This window comes from Acanthochromis polyacanthus, chromosome 14 (assembly GCF_021347895.1).
Source record: "Acanthochromis polyacanthus isolate Apoly-LR-REF ecotype Palm Island chromosome 14, KAUST_Apoly_ChrSc, whole genome shotgun sequence".
Taxonomy (NCBI): Eukaryota; Metazoa; Chordata; class Actinopteri; family Pomacentridae; genus Acanthochromis; species Acanthochromis polyacanthus.
In genome coordinates this window covers 19,275,815-19,296,205 of record NC_067126.1, presented here as the reverse complement: position 1 = coordinate 19,296,205, position 20,391 = coordinate 19,275,815, and the positions used below count along the sequence as shown (strand labels likewise).

The window sequence follows — 20,391 nt, the reverse complement described above, 5'->3', positions numbered from 1 at the left end:
TGGAAAGTCAATGTTCGAGATTTATTTCAAAGAATGTGAAGTTGAAGACAACAGTAAAATCACATTTAATAGAAGCACCAGCTACAGAAGGTTGACTTACTTGGCTGAAACACCCTCAGGCTTGCTCCATCTGAAAAGATTTGATTAAAAAAAAGCTAAAGTTAACGTCTTAAAAAGAGCAAAATCTGGATTGAAAGAATAGAGGTCAAGGACAGCAAGAGATTTGAGCTTTCCTTTATTTATTTAAATCTCTTGAAAGTCATCAATCTCACATTTGAATTAGCTACAACAGGCCACTTATAAGTTGATTTCTTTTCTCCCTGTACTCACTTTCTGTCCTGAGGGTCGATATCGCAGAATGTGACAGTGTTGGTAGGGTAGTGGCGTCGGAAGAAAAGCCTATAAAAGAAGCAAACGGCACAGAGATTGAAAACACACCACGCAAGGTAATATGTGCTTTGTGTAGAGTTGCAGACACTTTATAGTGGACAATATTAGTTTAATCTGGAGGTAAGCACACAGCCACTGGTTACATAAATCCATTTGGTCAACATGATCTTTAAACAAGAGCTACACAGTGGTTTGGTGGTTAGCATGTTCGCCGTGCAGCTAGAAGATAAAAAAACACAGTTCACTGAGGCATGAATGTGATTGTTTGTCTTGTGACAGACTGGTGACCCCTGCCTTCATCCTAAGTCAGCTAGGATGGACTCGAGCCCCCCCAGCGACCCTAATGAGGATAAAACGGTGAATAGATAAAGGATGGATGGATGAAACTTTTAACAACCTTCTCTCAAATTTAGTGAGGACTGTTGTGTCCATACACTGATTTTAATTCAATAGTGATCCAGGATTCTGACTGCAGTTTCACCAGGAGTCTTTTTCCAGCTCACTAGATGCAAGTTTGACATCTACATAGAAAGGGACTACATTTCTAAGTCATGCATCTGACACAGGCAGCAATTTTTGGGGCTGAAAAATGACGCTAAGTGCCAAAAACAGTTCCTCGAATGGCAACTTGAGGCTGGCTCCAAAAGAAACTCAATCCCCACAGACCCCCATGTTAACATGTCCAACTTTATGACAATATTCACGAGTCACAAGAACCTTGGTACACTCAGAAGATATGGCATCAGTCTTATGAGGAGTCAGACACTCCCCGAATGGTGACAGCTGGAACCATCATCTTGAACTTCGAAATTGCTCTGCAGGAAACCTTTGTGTGACGTCATCTATTTAGGCCATGTTTTACTCACGCTGTTCACCTATGAACACAACCGCTAGTGTATTTTCACATTTACAGTCTCTTTTCCTGCGTTTTATATCTGTGTATTGGGCTCTATGTGCTTCCAAAACACAGATGACCTACTGTACTGTGCTTTGTGACATATATCAGTGTGTGAGATGCTTTGTGACTGCTTGTTTTCCTTGAAGTTTAATAGGACTTATATACAGGGTGGGCCAAAAGCAGGCCTGCAGTTGTTTCACTCTTTGTTTCAAGTTTTAGATCTAATTTATCCAAACCATAATTCCAATCCAGTATTCCATATCCCATATTCATGTTTTGGAAATGTTATTACGCTATTTCTTCCAATTTTGGTTTAGATAATAATTCTGGCGATACAGACGTATCTTTTGGAATTTACTTGACACTCGACACAAAGAAGAAGTTGAAGAACTGTAGTAAATAACATCTAGAGGCCCTAATCCTTCAGTTCTGTGCTGTTTATTGCTCTGATCGTGTGCAGTGACTCATGTCGAAACCTGCCCTTCCAAAACACATTTGTCTTAAGCTGTGTTGAGCCATCTCTTAAAATACGTCTGCAGCAAGATCTCCAGATGCCACGCCGTGTTTACACTCGTGAAACACTCTTCAAATATCTCATCATGTTGGCAAGCACAGGCGGGAGTCAGACTTACTTCCTCTGGTTGTCAGTGAGCGTGATGCCTTGTGAAGACACCTTGAAGTGCACGACGGTGGCAGTAGGTGGAGAAGCAGCAGCCAGTGTCTCAGATATGGCCTTGGCAACAGCCTGAGGGCCCGTCAGGGATTCCATCTCCACTGAGTTGATGTAGAGGACATTGCATGCTGGGAAGAGAGCAGATGTTCCAGTTGGATTACATGTGTCAAACACAATCGTCAATGACCTCTTCATGCAATAAGATTGACCTCTTCTCATTCGACAGCATGCTTTCTGGAACAAAGCTGGCGTTTTTAGAAAGAATTCCATTCAAGTCATTCCACATAAAACATTCTGCCTGTTATGGACCAGAAGCTGGACAGTATTGTTAAGAGACATTTCTGAAGGAATTGAGCGATATTCAATATTTGTCTTAATTTGTGCAGATGACAACATACGCAGACAGACAACAAACATAAAAGATGCACATTCCAGATATAGGTTTCCAAATGAAAATGCTCAGGGTTTACCATGGGAATCAGCAGGGGCCCTCTGCACTGGGGTAACAAGGATGTCATGTTGTTAGAATAGGTCAATAAGATTATTCAGGACACATTACTGATGTTGTCAATAAAGTCCTACAGTCTCAGGGCTGGACTGACTATGTTGGAATATCACAAAGTAAAACTAGCATTAGATGAGAGGACTTATAATACTGAGAAGGAGGTGAAGTTTTACCTGCTCCTTGTTTCAGCCTTTCAGTCAGTGGGTTTGTTGGTACGACCTCCGGTGCTTCCTCAATGAGATCTACATAAAACAAATGATAGAGGACGTTTACAGTATAATGCTTCGAGTTAGGACTCTTGTAGGAGCTGTAGAGGGACACGTTTAGTTTTCATCATTATTTCATTTTCATTAATATTATTTACTACTGTTCAAAAGTTTGGGGTCACTTAGAAATGTCCTATTTTTGAAAGAAAATCTTTTTTTTTTTTTTTTTACAATGAAGATAACATTAAATTTATCAGAAATACAGTCCAGACATTGTCAATGTGGTAAATGACTATTCTAGCTTCAAACAATCGATTTTTAATGAAATATCTACATATGGGTACAGAGGAACATTTCCACCAACCATCACTCCTCTGTTCTAATACTACATTGTGTTAGCTAATGGTGTTGAAAGGCTAACTGGTTGTGCAATTATGTTAGCACATGAATAAAAGTGTGAGTTTTCATGAAAAGCATGAAATTGTATGGGTGACCCCAAACTTGTGAACGGTAGTGTACATCAACCTGCAATAAGGATAGTTATTGTAATCTGTTCTAAACCATGTGGCACTTAGCATTTAAAACAATCAAAGATGCAAATGCCTGGAGCAAATTACTTTTACATGCAGGGCAACTGGGTCACATTTAGATTTTCTGAACATGAAAACTGGCAATATCCCAATCAAGTTTTATTTAACGTGTATTATAACATATCAGAAATATCAGCAGTAGTCTCTTTTTTTACATTCACATGTACACTGCAGATCAGTTTTGGTCACAGTAAGCTACCTGCACTATATCTGCTATGCCACTTTATCTCATGGTCATGCTAATATTTGACTCAGTTCTGCTTTTCGAAGTCCTTACTGTTACTTAGTCCTAGTTTTGATTCCTTAGTTTACCTGATTTTTGCTTTCTAGTTCTTAATTCACTTACTTTTTGCCTCTTAATTTTTTTTAAATCTTAGTATTTCTTTATTTTTCCATATTATTTTTCTATATTTATATTATAATTATTATTTTTAAAACTTAGAACCTGTTTTGTGTACAGTGTTTAATGTCCACCGCTGCACAAAGAGAGTAAGGTCATTTGGATCCTTGGTCTGTCACGTACATATTGAAAAACTGACAATAAAGCTGACTTTGATTTTGACTTGACTACTTCTCTAACAGTGCACCATTTCAACTTACATCTGTAGTAGACTCAGTCAGAAATAACACAGCAAGCCTTTTAAAAATGCAGAAATGTTCCTGGACACACACTTGGATGCACATACCTGTGGTGGGGATGAGTAGTTTGCAGGGCAGGGCCAGTGGTGTGATAGCATGTTGGTAGACCAATGCAGAGAGACAACCTGCCAAACACAGTCAAAAACAAGCATTTGTACTCTTTACACATTTTTTAAAAATGTGATATTTATCTTTATTTTACCCCGTTACCTTCCATGCTCATAGTACTTTTTAAACTACTTTGTACCAGGATCAGTAAACAATTCCAGTAATGTTGTTAAAATAGCAAAACTGCATGAAATTCCTGTTGCTTTAATTAGTAAGTGTCCATTTGAATAAAAATATGGTTGTCTGTCAAGAAATGTGCAAAGATGGAGTTTATTCTTGTGCTTAACCCTTACGTCTGTCTATAACAACCAGTGCACTGAGATTCTGTAGCATGCTGTACGTTAGCAATTCTTCTCTGGAGAAATGATCAAGTGTCTTTATCTTTTTTGGCCCTTTTCAGTTTTATTGACAGGATAGTGGCGAGAAGAAGATAGGAAAGTGAGGAAAAGAATGTATGTGGTAAGGACCTGTAGTAAAGGGCCATGGTCCAAATTATTTCAGGTATTTTCTTTTTTCAATTAAAAATACTTCAGTAAAAAATAGCAATAACAGAATATCAGCTGAAATTACTAACTTTTGATCATGGTCAATTTCAAAATATGTCTCAGTCTACACTGAATAGGGTTTAATTCTAAAACTGGAAATTCTCAGTTCCCATATGTAAATTGGAATCATGGTATCTGGGAATGGCAAAAAAAAAAAAAAAAATCAGGCATGTGCTCGTTTCATTTTGCAAGTAAGAAAGTACCAAAAATGGAGACAAGTAAGATCTAACATTTAATGTCCTTTAAGTTTCTTTTCGATTGTAAAATTGTTACTTTGAAGTAGCATCAATGTTTCACCATTATATTAATAAATATATAATGTATATATAATATTAAAAAAATTGATAAAACATTTGTGAAAAGTTGCAAACAGACACCCTGTGACATCTCGAATACATTTGGTCAGCTTTGTAAGAAATGGGCTCTTGACCAGATGCATCACCTGTTTGAGCCTACTTCATTTGCAGTAGGCAAACGCATCATTTAGAAGGTGGGGATAACGCTAAGCGCAAGAAATGTTCTAAGATCTTGTCGATGGCTGGGATCTCAACAGGAGAGCTTGTGTAGGATATGAAGTTGGTTCATGATGTGGACATAAAGTGATCAAGCAAGGAGCCTAAAAAGCATCAACCTCACAAGATTCGCAGGACCCAATATCAGTGTAGAGTTGAGACTTTTTTACTCCAACAAGAAACGCACTTCCAATTTGAAATTCCTATACCAGGCAATGTTAACTGCACCACCGACCTCAGCTGAGTCAGAATGAAGCTTCTCCTCTGCTGGGAATTTTGTGACCAAAATCAAATCAAGACTTGAGGATAAGGCTTTGAACGAACTACTTTCAGGCAAAGAAGAACAAGACAAAGAAGAACTAGGTAAAGCCTTTGCATTGCTGTGCTTTGTAGGTAGTATACTATACGTGGTAACTAAACAGACCAAAGACATGTTTTATTGAAGTTCTAACTTTTCCTAAAGTGCCTGCATTTCCACCATTGTGTAACTAGTGTTCTGCAAATGTCAAATAAAGATAAGCTTTGAAAAAAGAAATTGCTTTATCTATTATCTGTCTTTACTCCTATTGTTCTTTACCACTCCATGAAGACCAAGACCTATGCTGATATGAAATTCCTGGTTCCCGGTTACAGGCCACAATTTTTCTCGATTCCTGATTCCGGTGAAATCTGGAATATATTAAACCCTAACACTGAAGCAAACACTGTATTTCAGAAGCTCAACACTAAATTGATTTTTTAACAGCATCATAATTTCATTCTCTTTGGTTTTGGGTTCATGTGGTTTGTTAGTGATAAATGGTAAAGAAATCACAGTAATTTAAAAAAAAAAAGTTCTGTCCGTTTTGGTATTTTTAAATACAAGCAGCAACTACACAGAAGGAGAAGAGTGATAAACTGAGTTATAGTCTAAAGACAGGAGGCAAGGAAGAAACAGGAAGCAAGACAAAAGTTAGCAGAAGTTTGCCCCATTTTGGATTTGGCAGACGAGGAGCATTCGGTACATGAATACAAAAACACTGACACACACGTCATACAGCTCTGCAGTGTAATTAGTAGGGAGAACATGAGTTAGATCACTTCAGTCAATACTGTAATTACAGCAGGATTAGACGTTTCAGAACTTGGAAAGGGGCGCAGATCTTTGACTGACGCTCAGGCAGGCACAAACAGGGAAAGTACACATGTTGGACTTTTCCTGCAAACTCATTATGACATTAACGAGCTGTCAGTGTGTGCATGTGTGTGTGTGTCTTAGAAATGAGAAAGCAGCTCGATGGCTTCCACTAACCGAAGTACGGCTCGTTGGGGCAACCTTTCAGCTTCACTCCTTTAGGGCTGCTCTCAATCAGGAAGTGCCTCACCAGTTCATTGGTGATGTCACCTGCAGCGGGAGACAGGGACAGGAGGGAGGGAGTGTAATACACAGCTGATTAACACAGAGACATCACCTCATATCTTTGGTATTAAGATATTAAATCTAATTCTGTCGCCAGGCTGACCTAAGACCAAAACAAGGACAAAGACGCTAAACACCAGGTTAGTCAAACTGAATACTTGTTGCATTTGTAAGTGCTTTGAAGTAACCATTCATGTAACCCATCATTCGGCCCCCTACCTTTCTTGCTCTGATGTGCGGAGGGTGGAGGAGAGGCCACCTTCATAGCCAAACCATACGCCCCTCTGAACGAATGACTGTCCCGGATAACAAAGGCTCCAGGCTCCCTCTCTCTCAGCAGGTTGATAGCTGTAACACAGTGGGCATTCAGTGACTTCATTCTTCAGCGTTAATAACTTGGAAGAGTTTTTCGATCCTGTGACGTTTAATTTAGCAACATCATCAAGTGAGGCATTTCATCTGTCCGATACTTGATGATAACGTACTCGCAGACTGAAGGAAAATACCCTAAAATAAGAAACACTGCAGCTCAACATGAGCATTGTGACTGTGATCACATTAGCATGCTGATTGTAGCAGCCTAAAGAAGAGCAGTGCCTCAAAACACCCTCGCTAGCTGGTTCACGGCACCTCCTCATGGTATATATAACGATCTTATCTGACACAGTGTCTACCTCACCCAGTTTTTAGAGTGTATATAAAGCATGGACATAAATGTCTCATAACTAAAGTCCCTGTAAAAGTGTCTTAAACCTTAAACAACCAGCAGGGGGAGACTCCTCTATTTGCAAAAGAAAGTCTGATTTTATAAAAGTCTCTGAGAAAATGATCCAACGTCTTCCTTCATCTTTTACCTCTGTGGATGTGTAGCTAATAAATTCATGTATTTTTTATAATCTGTAGGTTAAAGATGTTTGTTTTATTTAGAATAAAACAAAGAAGAAAGCTGAGCAGGTTTCACGGTGGGACTACCTTGTGATCGACCGGTCAGTGATCACTATGCACAATGTGGGGATTCATTCATAGCGATTCTGTAAAGCCTCTAGAGACAATTTGAATTGTAACTGGCCCTATAATAATAAAATTGAATTGAATGTTCTTAAGTTGTGAGTCAGGTCCAACGGGGAACAAAACCCAAACTCATGTCTCAAAACTATAGCCACAAACCACTGATTGAAGTCAGAGTTGGTATCTCCAGCTTTTATACACTAAGATTATATCAGTCATAAATATCATGTACTCTGATCCTGGCATTAGCGTTATTGTTCAGTTATTTTTGTTCTGTCTCCAATTTTCCACATAAATGTTGCAATTGAAAGAATTATATTACAGCCTAATATTAGTTTGATTTAAATCTGCACTCATTTGGCAGGTAATAGTCAAAGTATATAAAAACACACATCATAATACTTAATCATGCCTAGTAACATTATTTCTTTAAGTTTTTCCCTACCAAAATGAAGTGTATTATAGAGAAATACAAAAAAAACAAGACAGGGTGTGTGCAATAAAAAAGCTCTTTATATTTCAGTAGCTAAATTTGGGTGATGGAATTTGCAGGTCAGAAAAAGTCAGCACATTAAATGATGAAGGTGAGCCAAGGAAAAAGGGTAGCAAGAAGTCAAAAGTACAGCACGACTAAGAGCAAGGTGAAATGAGTCCTGACCCCGACTTTAAAAAACAGCCGTCGGGCTGTATTTCATTAAAGCTACGACCTCTAACGTGAAACTTTGCTTCAGACGCTCCATTGTTCAAGGACAAGAGCTCCAGAGTCTTTACTTCACTATTTAGTTTAATGCCCCAAATTGTCCACATGTGACAGTTTAAGGAAGGAAGATGGATGAGATGAGCAACACATGCAGATGTTCCCTAATTCTCTACATATGGTGTGGCTTTCATTCTGGGACTGCATCGCACTAAGTATAAACTCTCTGTGTGTCTGATGTCATTGCAGTTGAGCATGTGCTTGTGTTTAACATGATATAATCCAACACAGGCTATGAGCAAATGCAGACGAGGCAGCCCAATAGCCACTGACCTCACAGCCCAAAAACACAAGAACAGACATGTTTTGTGTTCAGGTCTATGTGTATAATCACTGTACATATGTGTGTGTGTATTTATCAAAAGTGATGATAGCACAGAGTCCTCGGGCTTACTTCTATGAAATTCAACACCATGACTTCAGTTTTGAAAAACAAGTCCCATCACTCTAAAACACATGCTTTAAGGTAGTTAATCATTGTACTATAAACCACCTCTCCTCTGTCCATTAATATGATCTTTATGTTCACAACTATCATTTTGGTCAAAATATTGCCACATATACAGTTTCTACTTATATTTGTTACCTAGCACAGCTGTTTACTTCGGTGAACAAAGGATGTAAATACGTTTTAAGCTACAGATTTTTCAGTATCACCCTAATGGAGTTGAATGTTTTATATTCAAAACAGGTTTTGGGTTGACTGTTTATAAATATAATCATAACTTTTTCCAGTGGGAACAAAACTAACTACACTCGCTTGGACCTATATTTGATGAAGCCCAACTAAGAATTGTTAGAGTAGTCGTCATTCAAGTGAAAACTCTTTCAGCAGCTCACCTTGTTCCCTGGAAATGTCTGGCTTGTACCAGAATTTGGACGTGTCTTGAACAAACTTGACATTCAGCCTGCTCTCGGGGCTTCCATCTGCAACAAAAACAAGAAAAATGTCACAGAACATCACAGAAATGCATCCCCTTGTCCTTGCCGATATACCTGTGATCAACCAAAGTATGCTAAAAGACAATGTGTGTCACTGACAACACACTTGAAAGCTAAAAACATCAAACTTGCCGTTGAACGCAATGCGAAGTAATTCAAAACACCAAAAACCTTTTTTTCCCAGTCAAAAACACTCTAAAATCTAGAAATTCTTGCATTTGAAAACTGGCTTTAAACAGTCTCAGTGAAAACCTGTAGCGCAAATTTTTCTCTCCTCCTTCTGGAAGAGAGGAAAATTACACAAACTCTGTCGATGCGTGCTTATGATGTAAGTCACTGCCATCCATCACTTTCCTTTTTAGACACTAATCCTTCATCTAAATGTTGACTGCTTTTCAACTGGAGCAACAGAAACTTTTTAGGGATGCTTCCCAAGTTTTTTTTTTTGCCAGAGGCTACTTTGTCTCTTTTACAGGGCTGCTCCCCTCTTCAGTTCTGGCAAACCGATCACTGCTTGTCACATAAAATACATTGCTATCAGTGCACCAGCATAGAAACACCAGATTTAAAACTCCATTGTACTGTGAAATAGAGAGATACATCTGGTGATGAAACAAATTTCTGAACTTAAATGTCAAACGACAAATACACAAATGTGCTGGTAAATCTTCGTGGGTGCAACAAGGAAGCATTCAAAATAGCATGGTAAGCTAACTCTAAGGCTACTGTCTGTTCAAAGAGAGTCTAAGCTGTCTATCACCACATCAGAGGTCGCCTTGGGACAAACCACCTCATCATCTGAATCATGCTATTTCAGAAAAGGATGGAAGGAATCAAACAGTATTTCGAAATCTGTTCTTGTGTTATTCAATAAAAAAATATATGACCTCACCAGGCATGTTGAACCGTGAGAAGTCAGAGAGGGTGTGGAAGTAGCTGGGAGTGCTTCCTCCACTCATTGGGGACATTATCTTCCCATTCAGCGTGCCATAGGACGGCGCTCCATTTGGTCTATCGCCGCTTGACATGCGCCTCTTCTCTGGTAGCTGGGGTTGGAAACCAGGGGCTGGGCTCCCCTGCCTGACACCCATACCTGTTCCCATCATACCCCCATCCTGGTAGCCTGCAGGTGAGATGGGGAAGGAGGGAGTGGGAGGTCCCTGGTAGCCAGAAGAGCTGCTCTGTCGTGACAGGTTGCCATGTCTTTCATCTGGCGTGGTGTAACCGCTGTGCATGGGGTGACGGTCTAAACTGGGGCTTCTCTGCGACATCTGAGAAACAGATGGGTGACGGCCCAACACTGGACTGCCTTGAGGGTGCGTGAGGGATGGCTGTCGGCTGAGCACTGGGCTGCTCTGAATAGGCTGACCCAGGGACGGCTGTCTGCTCAGAACTGGGCTTTGCTGAGACCCCTGTCCCAAAAAGGCCTGTCTGCTGAGGACTGGACTGCTCTGACCTCCCTGAGACAGACGACGACCAAGGATGGGACTCCCGGCGACACCTGGCATGCCCACTTCAAAACCATTAGCTGGTGACATTTGCTGGCCCATAACGGGACGATCTGGACTTGCAGATCTGAGCTGCTGGGAGACGGGACTCTGTGTGGAGCCAAGGATGTTGGTCTGGCGTTGTGCATGAGGACTTCCATGGCTGAGTGTGGTCTGAGGGGGTTCTGAGTTGGGTGGGCTAGGATCTGAGGTTACATAGCTCCCCAAGACGGTGTTAGGACCAAGGTAGGACAGTGTGGGGGTAGTAGCGCCAAGGTAGGAAGAGGCTGGAGAGCTGGAATCCAGGTAGGAAGAAGTGGGAGTGTTCAGGCCTTGATATGATGGGGTGGGAGTCGGGTAGGCACTCTCTGTAGCCTGGGAGCGGAACCCAGAATCAGTAGTGGGTTGGGACGGAGTGCTAACACTGCTCTCTGGTAAGGGGTGATCACTGGGGGAGAGGGAAGACGAGTCTGTTAGCCAACTTCTCTTCCTCTGTTGGGCAGATTTTTCTTCCATTTTTTTAGGTTTTCATCTGAGGTTTTGTTGCATTTTTAGGAATTGAATGATTGACAGAGTATGTCTTCACAGAGCACATACCATGTTTGACCTTAAAAGAATTTTTTTTTTAAATTCTAGAACCATGTACAATCTCTATCCGTATTAATGCATACATTTGTTTCTTTGCAGTTCATTCTCAATATACAAACTTGGATAAAGAAGCAGTCTTATGTGTTTTACTTACCCCTGTGAGCTCTGGATGGGACTGCTGCTGGACAAAGGAGGGTTCAGTGTGTGGGTGGTAGGACTTGTACTTCCCTGCTGGCTTGTGGTCTCTACTGGTGGGCTAAGGCTCCGAGGTGATGCAGGCAGCTCTCCTCCTGTCTGCGCTGACCTCGCCACAGACTCTACATAGCTTCTTGGGGCTGTATATGAAAAAAAAAAAGTGTATTAGTGCATTTACAACATATTTATGTTGCATGTGACAATACAGTGGTTTCTGGTTTGTGAATTTAGGGGGTGGAGTGTTTCATTATTCTCAACATGGGTGATGCAATGCCAAAAGAAATAGTCGAGTGGCACAAGAGTGGAAATAATTTGACTAAAGGCCAATTCATGGTTTCTGCATGTCCACTGCAGACTTGCAAGCAGACAGTGCAAACAGACATGTTCTGTTCATACTACAACAGGTACATGTCAGTCTACTACATAGGCAATTTGCACTGCTCCTCACACCAAAGACAGAAAATACACACAAAACATGTGTGGATGTTTCGGAGAGCCTGTGCCTTTGCTTTTCTTACAGGGTATAGCAGCTCGTTACAGACTGAGCTGTACGGCACCATGTCAATGTGATTATTCCTTAGGTGTGTTGAGCACAGTGGGAGAACACAGCTTGGGATTTCTATAGAATTCAGCACTTTGGCTGCACAGTCGACTGAAAAGCATGTACAAATCAAAACTCTAAAGTCCAGCAGCAAATATGTCAATTACAACTTTTTAAGCGATGAATCATTATGTGTGGACGGCGGAGAATCTCCAAACACAGTCTCTCGCATGTGCTGTCTGCTCGCTTTCAGTACTTGCAGTTTGTGTGTTCACAAATTTTGGGGTGCATGCACCCTCACAGACCTAAATGAATGACTAAATTCACGTGGATGCAGAAAGCATGAATTTGCTGTAGTAGTGTCAGATGCGGCTGTGAGAGTGGTTGTGAATTTTCCAGGAAAGAAAAACTAATGGGAATGGATTTTCCACACATGGAATGTAGGTGGGCTACAACTGATGGAATATGTCTCAAAAAAAGGGGTGAAGAAAATTAAAATCTCAAATCTCAATGTAGTTGATTATCTTCGGCATTGCAGCAGCACTCTTACCTTCCTCACCCTCACTGCTCTCATCATCTGTGGAGCATCATTGGAGACAATCCAGAGAAACAAAATATTGTAAAACAACCAAGAAACAAGATGGGGTGCTGGAGAGAGAGTGTATCTACTGAGCTGCATTTATTCAGTTTGGTGTTGATAGGGAGTTTGGCTCTCAGGGAATGCCAAAGGATATTATTAACACACATACAAAGAAAGTCTTTCAAGAAAGTCTAAAGGTTGAGAGGCTTTTTGCTGGCTAATGCCCCATCTGTAATTTAATTATCATGTTTATCAGCTGACCTCATACTTAAATATATTTTTTTCCAAAGTTTAAACTGTAAACTACTTTGAACATACAAAGCAGCAGCAAATTGCCTCACATTTAGCTCCTGCCTTAACATATTTCAGCTGACAGACTGACCGCTAAATGTATTATGAAAAGAGCCACAACCAACCTGTGCCTGTTTGATTGAGCAGAATCTCTGCTGGGTTGTGGGGCTTCAAACCCAGAGCTGACAGTGGAGTCTTGGCGAGACCAGGAGGGGACCGACCTGAAGAGAAATCGGACAGTTGTCACCACACAGCATCATATAACACAGACATCTTGACAGCTGCTACCTGTTGACACAGTCTAACAATGAATTCCTACCTTTATGACAAAAATGACAGTGTATTGCAACAGCTGTCATAACATCCATTTATTTTCAATCTGACATGTCTCTTTTAAAAAAAAAAAAAGTCAGTTTTGTGTTAACCTCTTGACATTCAAATCCAACCAGGTAAAAAGCTGTCAAGACACAGTTTCATATCTACATGGATTGACAAAGGACATATTCAGATGGGTGTGTCCATGCCTCATGCTCTGATGGAGGGGCAAAACATGCATGTGACCAATCACAACAAACCTCACTCTAGCATCAGCAGGATGAGGTGTGTCCAACATGAGTTCGCATCAAAGCAGAGCTGGGTCAAACTGGACTCAAAGGACACAGTTGTTTTTTCCATTCACGTTTGTTGACTCCAAACTTGCTTTAGTTTTATATAGTCTCGGCTGTATTTGCGATACTAACATTAGAGTATTTCTTTAAAGCATCTATTGCCAAAAAGATCTTCACATCCATGAAATCGAAGGAGCTTTGACACAGTCTCTGCTTTATTAACACTGGAGGGAAAGATGAGGAGTGGAGTGTGTCGCCACCACAGCCTTAGTCAGTCATTAGTTCTGTATTACTATAATTATCTTGACTGAATATGTTTAATTCTGAGTGCCTTTTTCCATTTTATGAACCTGTCTTTTACTTCTACCCTGCCATTACAACACCAACTACTCCTTTTTCCCATCCAGCATGAACACAGACAATCATTGTGGTTAAAAAAAAAAACCTTCAGGCTATAGAAACATATTGCCATTATCAAAGGACAAGACGTAAATGGCTGCTTCAAGACTGGTAGGGGGAGGGCAGGGAGGCAGGGTGATGGTTGCAGTGAAACAAAGCAGCAACAGCAACCCAAACACGGATGACAACAGCAACACTGAGAGCAGCAACCGTTGAGAGTGTGGGAGTTCACAATAATGGTGCATTTGTGTGCTGGTCCCTATGTGTTTGTGTGCATGTGTAGAGCCCAGTGTTAATTCATAAAGTGCTTCGCTCTCATTTTCCATGTTGCTTCTATTTTGTTGAGCAGAGAAGCTGCAGTGTGTTTACTTTTTCATCTGAAGTGCTGCTCTCGTGTGGCTCTCATGCCAAGCGGTGCAGGACTGTGGTAAGTGATGGGGAAAGGGTCACTCGGGCAGGAAAAAGGGGGTAGGGGTCAACATGACTGACGCTGTGGAACGGTGGAACCCCAGTAGAGAGACGTGCATCCTCCACTTACCAAAGAATCCCAATCAATTCTTTGTACGTGAAACCTCGACTCCCCACCTTTACTCATGGGCGGTGTGTGTGGGGGCGAGGGACAGGCTACGTGGACACACTACTCAGAGGACAGTGTAATGTTCTGGTGTCACGTGAGCTGATCAATTAGCCAATCATGCACCTTTAACAAGTTTTGCAAGGAATAGCAAAACTGTTTTCAGTTAACTGATAACACCAGTTAACTACATTATGTGCTCATCTGAGAAAACAGACTTTGTGCTTCATTAAAACCTAAAATTTTCTTTAATTTCATTTAAGGTTGCCTTGTTTGTGACTGGAAACATTCAGCTGAGTGTGACTCTGTACACAGTGTTCCCACTCGGAGAGAAAGGAAAGATGTTACGGCATGAAACGGGTGTTAAAAACACAGTGCGCTTTTTTATGACTAACTTTTATGGGTGTGCCCTGAGGGAGATAGGCAAGACGACTGGATGAGGTAATTGGTAGAGCTGGCAAAGAACATGTTACCTAATGCATGACTCTAATCTTGAGAGGGGGGACGGGATGTGAAGTGGGGAAGATGGGTGTGTGTGCGTCTGTGTGTGCATTTGTTCCCAACTGTGGACATTGGTTTGTCTATATCTTTTCTGTTTTCTGGGTTTATTGAAAACAGTTGTGGTGTCAAATGGAGGACATAAACAGAAAACTTGTTAATTCAGATAAATGCATTAAGAGTACCTGTAAACTTTTACACCTCAGTTTTTTTTCCCTGTTTAAGCTTCAAGTTAGATTGCATTTGTGCCACTGAAACATGATTAGACAAGCTGACAACCTGCTTAGTAAATTGATGACTAAAATGAGAATTGCATTGAGGAGCAAATGCAAGTTAATCCAGCAAAGATAAAGTACTATCACCTGCTTCCAAGTACTCTAGACAGTTGTACCTACTTCTTTGTAAATGTGCCAGAAAGACCTGGAGCTAGATGCATAAAACTATGTGTACATTTACCAGTAAAAACTGACAGAAATATGCATATGCCTGCTTTTCACCAGATTTATAAATCCACACGTTTCATAAATCTCATTATTATCGAACTGAGCAAAAGCCTCCTGTCTACTCTCACAGCTGTCTTTATGCACAATTACCTGCAACTGTAGAATGTAAATAAAAATGATAATGTTCATCACTCATAAACAGCTATTTAAAGTTAATTTGGTAAATTAGCCCTCGATGAAAGTTTTACAGATTGCTGCGTAGATACAACAAAATAACACACTGAGGGAAACTGGTAAAAAAAAACGATTTAGATTTAATCTCATAATTTCAGCTGCATTTGGCTCTAGAAAATTGTGTGTACCTGGATTTAAGTATGTGTGAAGTGCACACATTCTCACCGCACATTACTGCTTTATAGATACTAGTTTATGGGTGGAAGATGGCGTACGCATGACTTTTGTGTACACGCTTTGATCTGGCCCCTGAATGCTACTTAAAGAGGCAGGCTTTGCCAGGTAACATTAAAAAAGAAAAAAATGTGGTTGTAACATCTGGAATAATTTGTCAGTCTTCAATAATTGCTTCTATGGATAAGCTTGCCATTTTGCACGAGGCTATGGATTTTAATGGATGATCATAATTCTCTGTTGTTAAACACAACCTTCAGTTAGGATATAAATCATTTGAAGTCCTAAATATGTCTGAGCTCCACAGTGCCTTCAGTCAGCCGGAGGGGGGACTTACACAGGTTGAAGTAAGGGGTTTGCGGCGAGATGGGGAAGGCAGGGGTTTGGGGAAACGCCTCACCACCAACTGTTGGTGTGGGACCTATAAGACCTCCTTCCATTTCCTCAAAGGCCTCTCGGTAGCTGTGCATGTTCCTCTAGAAGGGGGGACAATGACATGAGAAAACAAACACAAACTGATGTTATCGTGGACATGAAAGCATAAAAACATGTTCCATAATGTCCGTTTTCTACCTCCTTGGGTCGTCCTCCAGGGTTCAGCGCTATGGCGTTGACAAACTCTGGAGAAACACAGCGAATGGGGGAGCGAACTGGGACTTCAGAAGACAGATTGTCCTCCGGACCATTCTGTTGCTGGCCCTCACTGGTGATGCGACGGCGGGGAAGAGTTGCAGGCTCATCCAAGGACATTGCACGGGCTTGGACACCTGAGATGGCATAAAAGTGACAAGTGTTACAATTCAACAAGGCCTGGCCACTGCTGCTCAATATCGAGTTTCACTCTGGCAAATCCATCACCAGATGTTAACTGTTGTCAGCCAGACTGTGAATGCTCACTGCACAGGTCACTGGGTGCTGTTAGCAAACAAGTAAATATGGCAAAGCATCTGCTGGAGGCTGTGGGTCCTTAAATTATCAATTTTAACATGCACACTCACAAGGTTAATGTAAGATTCAGCTGTCATCAAAATGAAGCCCTTGAATCACAAAAATTGTACAAAAATTAAACTCATACATTAAGAAAGCCATTCCAAACACAAACTCAACCTTGAAAATGAGCCGCATAAAGTGATATTTTATTCTTCTGTGTAACTTTTTTATTTTCTCTGGGAGAAAATGTTCTCTTGCGCAAATAATCAAAACTTTCTGAAACACATAGTTGTTTAATGTGTCCATGTGGCCAGCTCTGGCTGAACATCAAAGCACTCAGTAAGCTGATTTTCGTTAATCTGGTTTGAACTGTAAAAGGGAGAGAAAGCTAGCAGCAAAAAACAAACAGGATTGCAGTTAAGAGGTTTTTTTTTTTTTTAGCTAATATCCAATAGTATTGACTGGAAGGCTGCAGTAGCAAAGCGTGAAGCGCTTGCCAAAGCAACAAAGCCAGCGCGAAAGAATATCACTGGCTGCTTTGCACTTTGGAACAAGATGAAGGTTAACGGGAGAAAGAAGTGAAAACACAATAGGTTTAAGAAACAAGAGGGTAAGACTAGGAATAATAAATTATGTGGTGGTGTTTGAGCTGAGGCAGTTTACCCTGTGGCTATTTCGACTGTTTCTTTCTTGATGTTTCAAAATCTGCCACTAAAACAGTTGAATGTGTTTATTGGACCTCGAGCTGCCTAATTGTGTATTTTGAAAGTGTTTAGGAAGATTTCTCTATACATCTTCTCTTTCACACCTAGAAAATGACTTATCCAGGTGTAAAGATCTCACGGAGAAACTAGAAAAACAAACATAAGCTAACAGTGACTTTAAAAATGTGACATCAGGCTTTTGTCATTTTAATGCTGGCAGATGTCTCTGTAGATGGAAAGGAACGTGGAGACACACCCTAGGAGCCTTACTGTTGTGGAAACGGTAAAAAATACCGCTATCCCCTTCACTCAGCTTCACTCTGAAGTGAGGAAAAAAAATTGGCCAAATATCTGTGGACAAAAGTTAGTGATAGCAGCTGTGAAAATCTAAAGTTAGGAATGAAGTTAGCTGCCATTGCCACACAACAAAAAATCTGAGGTGTCTAAGTTTGCTCCAGACACCAACATTACCTTCCAAATGTCTCTGTTTTCTATTACTGTTATTAGTTTATTGAAGTATTTCATACAGTGTTTTGAAATGATGGAAGTGAATCAATGATAAACAAGTGCCAGTCATGCCATCTGTTAGGATACTTGATTTATCTCCAGCTTCAAATACCTTAGCGTTGGCCAATAAGTCTTGGTTCTGACAGCTTTAAAAAGCATGCAGTCTACACCCCCAAAACAGAAACACCCACCATCACACCAGGCCTGAAAACGGAGAACCAGATGTACCCACGATACACCGCTCTACAGCAGAGCACTGTCAAACACTATGCTGTTGTCCTAGTGACGGCTAATGGTTTCCAGCTGGGATGTCTGCTAATCCCTAAGATTGACTTCTTTTTTTCATCTTTTCTCCCATTTCTTAGCCGTTTAAATTCCAGCTATCATGTGGAATAAGCATGGCGTCGATTCCAAAAACATAAACCTGATAGGTGATCCTGTGGGTTTGTTTTTTTCTTTACTTTTAAAAGGAAAGAAAGCACAGTTTCCATATGTGCACACCTGCAGCTGGGAGAGGTCATTTAAGGTAAGACTGAGGGAACTGCATTCCTGGCAAAGACTGTTCAAATCAATAACAGAATTTACATGTCTTTTTATGTGTAAAATAAAAGCATCACTATGAAATATGTGTGAATGCTACTCTTGGTTTTGTAAATGTCATGCAGGCTGCAGATGCGATCTCATTAGAACTTCATCACACTTCTACAATCTGAGATCTTCTCTAACATTTAACTTTGTTGCAGTGTTGCATCACTGGAAAAGATTTCGCTATCTGTGGTAAAGAGGCCAGTCTGGCCCCTTCACACAGAACAATCCCGTTTGCATTGTGGTCACTAACTCTCAGCGGACACACAGTACTTCAGTAAGGTTTCCAACTAGGACTATGGTCTCTCTTTCATTTGCCATCTTTTGTCTGTTTTTGTAAATCTTGAAAATGGTGCGAGTGAAAAAAGCCGCCTTGAATGAGGCCAGTGTATCCTGGCCTCTGTATTGTTCCCCAAGTTTGGCAAAACGGATCTTGTGACATGCACTCTCCTGGCAAGGGACAGAGCCTCCTTTGTGCTTCCCCTGTCTCGTTCTTGTGAAACTTTAACATTATCCAATTGGGTTTTTTTCTGCGCCACATTTGGGGTAATTCCCTAACCTTGAAGAGGAGAACTGTAACTCAGAACAAACAGAAATAAAGGGTGAGTGTGTATGAAGAGAGGATTCAGTGGTTAGTTTGATGATGACGCCGCTGCTCCTCAAACCCAATGATGACAGAGAAAATGTATGAAAGGGAGGAAGTGAAACAGAAAGGCAAAATGAGCAGCTGCAGATGGGGCAGTCAATTATTAAACAAGAAACGAGAAATCATTAAATGCAAACCAAAGCCCACCGCACTCAAAGGCAAAGCAGATACAGACTTGAACTTGGGCTGAAGAAACACTTGAAAAAAGGACTACTCCTTTTTTCTTGAAGTGTTCCTTCAGACAGGATGGAAGAACCAACCCGAGAGGGAGTGAGAACGGCGGTGCTCAGACTGAGAAGAGGTCATGCTGGGGATGACACTTTGGACACGAGCCGAGTACTCTGGGTAAACAGATGAATGATGAAAGAAAGGAAGAAGAATGGTGATGACAATAGAAATAAAAGGAAAACAGCCAGGTAGAGAATGAGGTCTCTGACAAGAACAGGAGAAGACAACTGAAATTTTCTGTTCACATAATGCACGCTTATTCCTGTTACTGAAGTTTCCACAACAACCTCTGAGTGAATCCCACAATAAAAACCATAAGTTAAACAATGTTGTTGTGGTTACTAAACCAGTCATGTAAAAAAGCATTTCTATGTCAGGGGAAATAAAGGGCAATAGAACATAGAACTCATGGCATTTCCACTTCGTGATAGTGTTAAACTACTATTTAGAGTTGTTTGATGTGGACAGTTATTCTACATTTAAATGACAGGAAAATGAAGAAAAGCATTGTGTTGATTTCAGAAAACTTCTGACTGCTGTCTGTTATCTGAGTGCACTGCTTTATGTTGACTTTGTTCCATTTCTTGCTGCTCTGCAGGATGTCTGATGTACTTATCTGAGGCCAGTCAACCTGCCCGACTGGAGAGAACTCTTCCTGTTTGAGGCTGAATGATGGGGACTGATGAGGTGGCATTCAGGAAGTAAGATAAGAGCAGAGCTGTGTTTTCCAAGAGAGATGTGTATACAGTGTACGAATGATGGAACTGAGTTCACTCTTCACTGCATGTTCTGTCCCATATTTGCTGCCACTCATGGTCTCATGGTGAAAATTCAGAGAAATTTGGCTCTGTGCAGACAAAGGACTGTAACATCGTAGTCAACTCTTTACAATGTACAGGAGCTTCATGAACTAATTGACATGACATGGTGCCTTTATTTGTCTCATCATGGTATATAAAACTAAATATTGTGGTTTCTTCTGTAAATAAAACAGAAGAAACCACACT

General features: G+C 40.7%; 1 protein-coding gene across 17 annotated transcripts in view; it reads right to left on the bottom strand.

The window, feature by feature from the left end:
- Window positions 1-20,391, bottom strand: part of tns1b (tensin 1b) — a 213,304-nt gene that overhangs the window by 2,856 nt on the left and 190,057 nt on the right. For 13 of the 17 annotated variants that reach the window (XM_051958597.1, XM_051958608.1, XM_051958602.1 and 10 more), the window contains 15 exons: window positions 16,358-16,551; window positions 16,122-16,260; window positions 12,980-13,075; window positions 12,534-12,560; window positions 11,402-11,582; window positions 10,065-11,107; window positions 9,071-9,157; window positions 6,685-6,813; window positions 6,358-6,450; window positions 3,949-4,026; window positions 2,640-2,708; window positions 2,432-2,458; window positions 1,921-2,089; window positions 331-399; window positions 101-130 (listed from right to left, as the gene is read on the bottom strand). In XM_051958597.1, the coding sequence (XP_051814557.1) occupies window positions 101-130; window positions 331-399; window positions 1,921-2,089; window positions 2,432-2,458; window positions 2,640-2,708; window positions 3,949-4,026; window positions 6,358-6,450; window positions 6,685-6,813; window positions 9,071-9,157; window positions 10,065-11,107; window positions 11,402-11,582; window positions 12,534-12,560; window positions 12,980-13,075; window positions 16,122-16,260; window positions 16,358-16,551 (2,431 nt within the window). The remainder of the gene's footprint in view (window positions 1-100; window positions 131-330; window positions 400-1,920; window positions 2,090-2,431; window positions 2,459-2,639; window positions 2,709-3,948; window positions 4,027-6,357; window positions 6,451-6,684; window positions 6,814-9,070; window positions 9,158-10,064; window positions 11,108-11,401; window positions 11,583-12,533; window positions 12,561-12,979; window positions 13,076-16,121; window positions 16,261-16,357; window positions 16,552-20,391) is intronic. The other 4 variants (XM_051958607.1, XM_051958609.1, XM_051958605.1 and 1 more) reach the window with 4 other exon arrangements.